The sequence below is a fragment of the Sciurus carolinensis genome, chromosome 13, assembly GCF_902686445.1.
Source record: "Sciurus carolinensis chromosome 13, mSciCar1.2, whole genome shotgun sequence".
Classification (NCBI taxonomy): domain Eukaryota; kingdom Metazoa; phylum Chordata; class Mammalia; order Rodentia; family Sciuridae; genus Sciurus; species Sciurus carolinensis.
In genome coordinates, this window is record NC_062225.1 from 94,639,826 (window position 1) to 94,648,536 (window position 8,711).

The 8,711-nt window shown below is 49.6% G+C and overlaps 1 protein-coding gene across 1 annotated transcript; it reads left to right on the forward strand.

Moving 5' to 3' along the window:
- Positions 1-313: 313 nt before the first annotated feature.
- Positions 314-8,408, forward strand: Fam110c (family with sequence similarity 110 member C). The gene is made up of 2 exons (XM_047521847.1): positions 314-1,537; positions 5,071-8,408. The coding sequence occupies exon 1, from the start codon at positions 541-543 to the stop codon at positions 1,507-1,509; it is 969 nt and encodes a 322-aa protein (XP_047377803.1). The 5' UTR covers positions 314-540; the 3' UTR covers positions 1,510-1,537; positions 5,071-8,408.
- The last annotated feature ends 303 nt before the right edge of the window (positions 8,409-8,711 follow it).

Sequence of the window (8,711 nt, forward strand, 5' to 3'; positions counted from 1 at the left end):
TGAGGGACTCCGGGGACTGGAAGGAAGTGGCAGATACCCTGCGCTGAGAGGCGACGGTCCCTCGCATCCCTGCTCCGGAGGACGGTTTGTCCCGCTCTGCTAGCTGAAAGGATAGAAGAGAGGCTAGGGGCCTGGGTCAGAGGAGTGGAGTCTAGGGACCAACAAGGGCGGGGACACTGAGGGGAGGCGCGGAGATTGGGACCCAGAGGGCGGGGACACCCGGCAAGAGGTGAGGGGGCGGGGACACCGGGCCGGAGGTGAGGAGGTGCGTACCGACAGGGGCGGTGACCCGGCAGGAGACTGGGCGGCGAGGGCCTGGGGCTGGGTGGCGGGTGGCGGCAGGCAGGCGGGAGGAGCCAGAGGGCGGGGCCTGGGGTGATTCACCTGCCGAGCGGACTCGGACTCGCCCCAGTTCCGGACCTGGGCGGCCCGGCCCTGCGGCGCCACTCCCCACCCCGAGCGGACTTCGGAACTGTCCTGGGACCCACGGGCTCCGAAACTCGGGCGGACGCGAGCCCGGCAGGTCTGTGCCCTGCGAGGATGCGCGCTCTGCCTGCCCAGGATGCATCCGCCAGCGAACGGCCACCTCCCCCGGACCCCGAGGAGGTGCGGGACCCGCACGCGGCGCGGCCGGCGCGCAGGAGCGCGGTGGAGAGGCTCGCTGCGGACCGAGCCAAGTACGTTCGAGGCCTGCCGGGGACCCATGCGGACCCCGCTTCCGAGAGCGGCAGCCCCGGGGCGCCCGCGGGGCAGCACTGCGACCCGGCTGCTCCGGCCCGCGTCCCAGCACCGGTAGCGCGCAGGGTTATCGCGCGGAAGCCTCTGAGGCCTGACTCACTGGTCATCTACCGGCAAAAATGCGAGTTCGTCCGAGGGCCAGGTACCGACGGCCCCAGGGGAGGCCTGGTGAAGAAATTTTTCCAGGGACCAGGCAAAGACAAGGCCCTGGAGCCCTACCAAACAACCGGGGCAGGGGAGGAGAGCAAGGCGGGCGGCGGGGAGGCCGCACCCATCAAGCCTTGCCAGGAGGCTGCGACCGCTCCCCGACTCCCTATCGGGGGCCCAGAGCCCCGCGCCCCCGCCTTGCCCTCAGTTGCACCCCCGGGGGCCCAGGCGGCGCGCACCGGCGTGGAGCTGCGGGTGGCCAGACGTCGAGGGCTGCAGCGCTCACAGTCAGACCTCAGCTCCCGCTACTCTCTGTCCAAAGCCGAGTTTGACACCTTTTTCCAGTACTGTGGCCTGGATCCCGAGGTGATCGAGGCTCTTGGGAAGGAAAACTTCTCCGCGGGGTCCGACCATGTCGCCCTCAAGGTGCGCAGCGTAAGTGTGGCCACTTCCGACAGCGGCTTCTCCCGGCACAGCGACGGGGACAACGATGGGCTGCAGGAGGAGGAGCTCGTAGAACAGGTGCCCAGCACCACGTCTGTAGTCGAGAGGAATGCCCGCATCATCAAGTGGCTGTTCACGTGCAAGAAGGCCAAGGAGACCTCCAGCCAGGGGCCTGCGTGAAGTCCTGCGTTCAAGACCAGGAACCCAGGTGCGTGCCCAAAAATCTTGAGTGGGGGTCGGGAGTCTGTGTGCCTGCTTGCTGAGTACCGCCAAACTGAATGCTGTCCAGTTACAACTGATGCTTAGAATACAGTCCCATACGTTGGTAAGGGCCCCAAGATCTTGATGGAGATGCAAAAGCTCCTGGTGGAATCACTGCAGCCAGAGGGAAAGGGCCAGAGATGCAGGTGCCCGCAGGTCAGTGCCGTTCTTTCCAGCGTGATGCATTTGATCGCCTGGAAATGTCACACTGAGTTTAAATAGAGGAAATCAAAAGTATAAAAGATTCGGGGGGGGGGGGCACTTTTACTCCCCTGAATTATCACCCCCTGCCTTGAAAGTAGCCTCAGAGTCCTAGTGCATGTATGCACAGGGACACACTTGTTGTGGAACTACTTGAGGTCCTATGCATCTGTAGCCCAGGTGGGTGCTGTTGTCTCATCTTCCATGCCTTTTCCCAAAGGTCCTTACAGTGCTAAGAACTCTCCAAGGGATTTTTGGCACAGTTTGTCAAGTTGGCAGTTGGTTTAGCGAGAAAAGATCCTTATTTGGTTAAATTTTATTTAAATTGTTTTGAGGGCTTCTGTTTTATGAACTGGAGAAATTGGACTATAGTTCAAATTGCTATGAGTCTAGTAAATAATGTATCGCTTTCTGAACTGCTATGATTCTGTAGTTTTTCCCTCTGATGATAAAACAGAATAAAATTATTTCCTTTGAATACCAGTAGCACAGGTTTCACCTTCAGTTCTTCAGGTGGAGGGACTGAGGTGTGTTTATTCTCCATTGCCCTCTCACTCCCTGTGATATTTAGGGAATAGCAAAGAGAAGGCCATTTTCAGGGTTCTCTTTGAGAACCAAGAATTTAGATCCAGTAACATGTCTTTTTCTATCAACCTTCAATAACAAACAACTTGCTATAAATTCTTTAAAAATCATCAGATACTAATTGAAGACACATAATTGGCCTGTAGAATCCTGGAGGGTTGCCACAGAAATGCTTGCACACAGCTTACCTATATTTGAAGATGGGGGAAAAGTCCCAAGAACTTCTCTGAGTGGCCTTAATACAGAGAGGTGAAAAAATAGCAAGGAGAGGCGAATTCATTATTTTCTTGAACATGGAAGAGTCATTTTACTAGATCAGACTAAATCCCCAAAGAACATACATAGGCAAGCAAATGTAAAGAAATAGGTTGTACTTTTCATGAGTTGCTGTTTGGATGTGAAATGAGTGGATGCTGGCAGGGACATGCCGTGGCTGCTGTGGGCGCCGAGGTGTGGGGAGCAGGCACTATCCTGGGGCATGTGGTCTGGCATGAGTGTCCAGGGGCTTGTCTCCTGTGCTTTAATCCAGGCCTCCTTGTCTTGAAATGAAGGGAACAGGCAGATGGTGTCCAGCCTTGGTGTTTCATTTCTGTTTAATCACCGATTTGTGTGTCTGTGTTCTGAGATCAAAAACTGGAAGGTAAGCAAGCAGATACTGCCTAATGGACAGCTGAGGAAGCAGCAAGTGAAGGAGCCCTCCAGGTGGCCAGTGGGTGAAAGGGGACCATTTTGTGCCAAGGTGACAAGGGTACACCATGAAAACAGAAGCCCCCTGATCCCTCCAGACCCACCCCCATCACTGGAAGAAAACTTGGATTTACTATGCAAAATGATCTTTCCAAGCCTTTTCAGGCTTGGACATATGAAAAATATGTTAGAAGTTTAGTTCAGTTGTAAGAACATGCACCTGTGCAAAGGGCAGTTCATTGAGGCAACTGGAAGAGTGGGGACTGGTGTGGGAAAGCACCCAGGGAGGGTGGATGTAGGACAGAGGTTCACAACTTTCATTGCCCACCCTGTTTTTCTCTCCAGCTTCATCCTATTTATTTCAAGTGGGGACACATCACTTGCCTTCTGAGCTGTTGTTGCGAGAGCAGGTCACCCAGAGCTGTCCTGGCTACTGTCTAGCCCTGGCCATCACCAGCACAGCATTTACCTCACAGACTCACTCCCCCAGATGCACAGGCAGGCTGTACTCTTGGAAAGTGCAAGGGCTGAGAGCAGCATGGGCCTCCTCCAGCTTACCTGCTGGCTGGCTGCTCAGGACCATAGCCCACTCCATGTGGCCACCTCCACCCTCTTGTTTCCTCTGAGGAGCAGTGTCCAGGGTCCCAGGCCCAAGGTCCACAGCTGGGGTGTACATAGGGACTGCAAGGTGGCCCCCGCTTTCTTCACACAAGTGACTGTCTGGACAGTCCCCTGAGCTCTGCAAGATGTGGTAGCCCGGAGCCAAGCTTCACCTTTCCTCTAGTTTGCCAGAACATTTGTGCTGTAATTCTCAAAGTTTCATGTAAGGATTTAATGAACAATTTAGAATAATTGAGATGAAAGGTAGGCTCTATAAGTAAATAATACAAATGTATCTTACACAGAGGTTTTCCCTCTTGGCAGACAGAGCTTTATAAATTTTAATAAAAATATCACATCTAGAATTAAAAGTTTATACATTCTTGTCCCACGGGGTAAAAATGTTTCCTTGTGAGATTTAAAAGTATCAGAACTGAAATATGACTCGTAGAGTCTGCATTCTGCCCACTGGGGACCCTTGTGTAATGGATCATTACATATGGACACGGGCAGTTCTGGTGCTCTGTGTCTCAGGGTACAGTTCAGGAGAATTACTCTTCAATTCCCTGGCTCTTAGTTACCTTCTGTTCATCAAATTGAATACTTAGTTACCTTCATCAAATTGAGTACTTGCCAAAATTTAGGTCTTTCTGACTATCTTTTGCATAAAAATTATAACTTGCTGGTTATGTTAGAAACTGATATAATAGAATAGTAACTTGCTCTTTGGGATAATTAGAGATAAACATTGTTTAATATCAAGACAAAAACTTTCAGACCTTCCGTTACCTCCACATTTTTCTTTGATAAAGAAGGGCAACCTCTGGAAGTCCACTGAGAGCCCATGGGAAGAATTAGGTCTTGCATTTGAAAGATGCAGTGGCACACAACACATGGACAGGGACACCCTGTCTCTGCTCCTTTCTTTGCTCCTCTAGGAAGCCCTGTAGGAGCACAGTGTGGGTGAAAGTGGCTGAGGGCTATGAGGTCACCTTCCCTGTCTCCAAGGCCTTAGAGATGCTGCAGCTTGGAAAGTGTGGAGTCTGTTTGCCTTTGAACATGAGGTGAGCCCCTACCTTGCTTTCTGTGTTGTTCCCGGGCCTGAGCTTAAGTTAATGTCAGCATGGCCTCACCAGTATTCAGACCAGCTGTCTTCAGTGCACCAGGAGCAGTAGGAGGCAGAGATGACTTTCAGATGTCAGAAAAAAGGCCCATGGGAACATGGAGATTTGTTCTGACAGAGAACCTAGATGACAAAAGTCTTGACTTCTTTTCAAACTTTAAAACACCAAAAGGAGATGCTTTGAGATGTCTCAGGTCACAAACCCAAGACAGCAGGACCAGGCTTTTCAGTAAGTGTTCTGCAGCAGACAGGAGCTAATCATGTTTGTTCTCTTTACTGCTCAGGAAACAGACCTTACTGGTGACAAGAAGACCCCTTGATGTTGTGGATGACTTGCAACCCCTGGCCATTTGTGCAGTGTGCCCCAAGGACACATGACTGCTGCTTTTCGAGGAATCGAGCATCCTGCTGACAAAGCTTGCTGACTACAGAAGGGTTGATGGGAGACATGTCAAGGGCATCTTTTTGATTGACTTGGTGACAAAGAGATGCTACAATACATGACAATAGATGACAATGTCTTCATTTTTTTTGAAACAAAAAGGAGAAAGCCATGAAAATCAAGCACGTGTGGCATGGTTTTATTCCTTTTGACTGATTGACTCCATGTGAAGTTCTGTAACCACCAGGAAGCTTTCTGCTTCAATGCTGTGTCTAACAGCAGACACACTTGGTCTCTAAAGCTTCACTGCAGACTACAAAGCACCACTCACTACCATCTGAATTTTCCCAAACAGCATGACTGATGGTCTTCTTCTGTGAGTCAGAAAGCACATTCAGAATCCCTCCAGGGCAACAGGGTCATTCTGTCGGTGCCACTCCTTCCTGCTAGGTGGTAGTCATGTGGAAGGACACGGTGGAAGATACACGGAAGCAAAGGTATTGCTGAGTAAAGCAATACCTTTATTGTCCCTGAACGGTTTCCTTGAGAGTTGGAGAAGAGTCTTGGGGTCCTCTTGTCAGGTCTGAAGTGGTATTCCCAGGTATAATTCAAGAAGTGCCCCCATTCTCATCTGCAGAGGAGAGACTCCTGGCCCCACAAGCATGGGCACCTGGAACGGGAGCTCTTCACGGCCTGGTGTCCAGTCCAGTGCTCACTGCACACACCATGGAATCAGCTGAATTTGGCACAGTTCCCTCTGTGGAGAGCATGTTTTGCAGGCAGGGATGGCATCTGGTTGTGGGGAGACTCTGGGATCTGCATGTTCATGGGAGCTACAGGAGCCCTGACTTAACACACTCAGGGAAAAGGGATCACAGATTCAGAACCTTCTAAGGGAATCTTCTATCCATGAGAACCAGAAGAGAATTTGTGACCTAGTCAACTCTTTGAAAGCTTACCATGTTTTATCAAAATGTATCTCCAAAACCAAAATTACTCAAGGGAAAAATATGGGAAGAAATGGGTCTCTCAGTGGTAACATTTTGTAACATCTTAATATATTTGTGTACTTGCGTAAGAATGTGTTCTGTCTGTGCCTGATTCATCGTGAGAGCAGACCTCTGCATCTCAGTTGCTAGTCCCTGGGAGTTTCACTTTACCTCATTTGTCTATCAGCCTATCAGTTCCATTGTAAATCACTTTCTCCTTTCTCATCTTGTGACTGCAGTGGAATGTTGGCCACTCTGCAGGGTGCTCAGTCCTATGGTGTGTTTCCACGTGGTCCCAGGTGAGAGTTCCTGGGGTTTGCCCTCCACAGTGTTGAGAAGCCACACACTACTTGAGAACTGTGCCCTGGTCATTGCTCTGTAGTGCTGCTGTTTTGCCATTCACTGTATTTCATTTAGTTTGGAGGACATCAAAGGTGAGATCTTTCATGTACCTGTGTCTCTCATTTTCAGATGTCCTACTAATTTTATATGTGAATGCTTTAACTGAACCCTTCATGTCTTTCTGCTGTCAGAACAGAATGACTGGCAGCTGAGGTCACACTCACCTTTCATATAATGGATGAAAAATATGGAAACCTATTGGTTTCTGCTTGAAGCCCCCAACATCTTCCAGAATCATCTGCATTTTCAGTGGTGGCATGGGAAAGAGAGGAAATTCAAACTGACATTGGAGTGAACCCTGGAAACGAATACCACAGGGGAGGCCTAGGGAGTGTATAGTAGGTGTATCAGTCCAGAGGAAGCAAGCTGGCTGCCTTGCCCCTGCAGATGCATGCCTCAGCTGCATGTGCAGGCATGTGGCTGAGGTAGACACCGTGTCCTAGCCCCATTGCTGCCCATGGTGACCTAAAACAATGCCACAGAGTTGCTGGAGACATTTCTAGTAGTTCTCCTCTGCACACACTTGCAACCAGAGTGCAATATTTTATGCTCTGTATTAAAGAAATAAAGTGTAGTTTTCATCTGATCTCCATCTGTAAGTTTGAACAAGATGAAACTTTCCTGAAGGGAGAATGTGCTCATTGTAATCCATAATTCCTCCAGTGTGTGTTTCTGCCTTGCCTCTGGAATGTTGCCTTCTCAGGTTACCAGCAGCAGTGGAGCATCCCCAGTCTTGGCCTCCTGGAGATATGCTGCAGTGAAAACCATATGAATATTTAGCACTCAATCTTCTACTGTTTCATCTATCTTTTGCTTTAAAAATATTTTATGTTTTACTAATATTATCACTGGAAATCGGGCATCCAGATAAAAATGAAGGCAGTTTGTACCTTTCTCCTTGGCTCTCAGGGAGCTCTGCTATTTGGGGCAGGCAGGTGAGGGAGCCTGTGCTCTTGCTGCACTGACCAAGTCAGTTGGTTTCTTTTCAGCCTTGCAACAGCTATGCCGCATCTATATCAGACCCACAGTCAGGCCTCTTGAGGAGAGTGAGTGCCTCAGCTCTGTATTTTCATGAAGAACCAGCCACGCGTAGGGTGCTGTAGAATGAAGCCTCGTGGCACCCATGGCCATCTGACAGCAGTCACCATGCCTTTCAGTTACATCTTGAAACTTCTGGAGAGCGAGAAGCAATAAAGTTACACACAATGGCTAGCTTATTAGATACATTTATATAAAATGTACATGTTTCAGATTGAATATTGAACAAGTACAAAATTGAATGTCTGGGCTTGCTGCTTGTAGGCCTGGCCTTGGGAGTAGCAGACAAGTCACAGAAGCAACAGGAAGTGTGCCGCCTCCCTCATCACCTCTGCAGCTGTGCCTCAGATTCCTGAGTGACTGTCATCTTTGGGTTATCATTTTCAAAATAGTCACTAACTTTGGAACCACTCCAAAGAGGAGAATACATTAAGCCATTAATAATGATTCACCTTTGAGTGAAAAGGGAGTCTTCATTAACCCTTCCTGATGATCATTCCTTCCCTCACTTTAGTTCCACCTTCTGAGGATAACTGTGTCAGAGCTACTGAGGGCACTTGTTACTGTTAGTGCTCAGTCTTGCATTTTCACTCTTGCCCTCAATTTGGGCAACTTAGGGTGCTTCCTCCCCGATGGGGGCAACCTTGAGGTCAGGATGCAGGAGTTGGAAGTTTCTGGACATGAGGGACTTGTGGTTTACCTGAAGAGTTGTGAATTGAGGCATCTGTTTCAGTCTTGTGTTGGGTTTTCCTACAGCTGTCTGTTCAAAACCTCTGCATCTTCCTTTGAGATTCACCACTAATCACTATATAAAAAAGCTCCTCTTGCACAAAGGCCATTCGTGTGTTCTGTGCAGGGACATGTGCATGTGCTGCCCTGTTTTGACATAGTTGCCCCTGATTGCTTTGACTGGGATTCCAGTGACTCATGCACACCTACAAATAGCTTTCCACTCTTGGCTGAAGGACAAACAATGCCTGCTTTTTAGTACTAGATGGTTCATGGCAGCTCAGAACACACTTGTGAGAGCTTAGATGTGGCCTTGTGTGAAAGGCACTGGCTTGTATCCCTGGTTGGCTTCAGGGATGCAGAATAGCTGGGCTGGTGTTCCAAG

Coding starts and splice junctions, on each gene's coding strand:
- Fam110c (XM_047521847.1), top strand. CDS start 541: ATGCGCGCTCTGCCTGCCCAGGATGCATCCGCCAGCGAACGGCCACCT.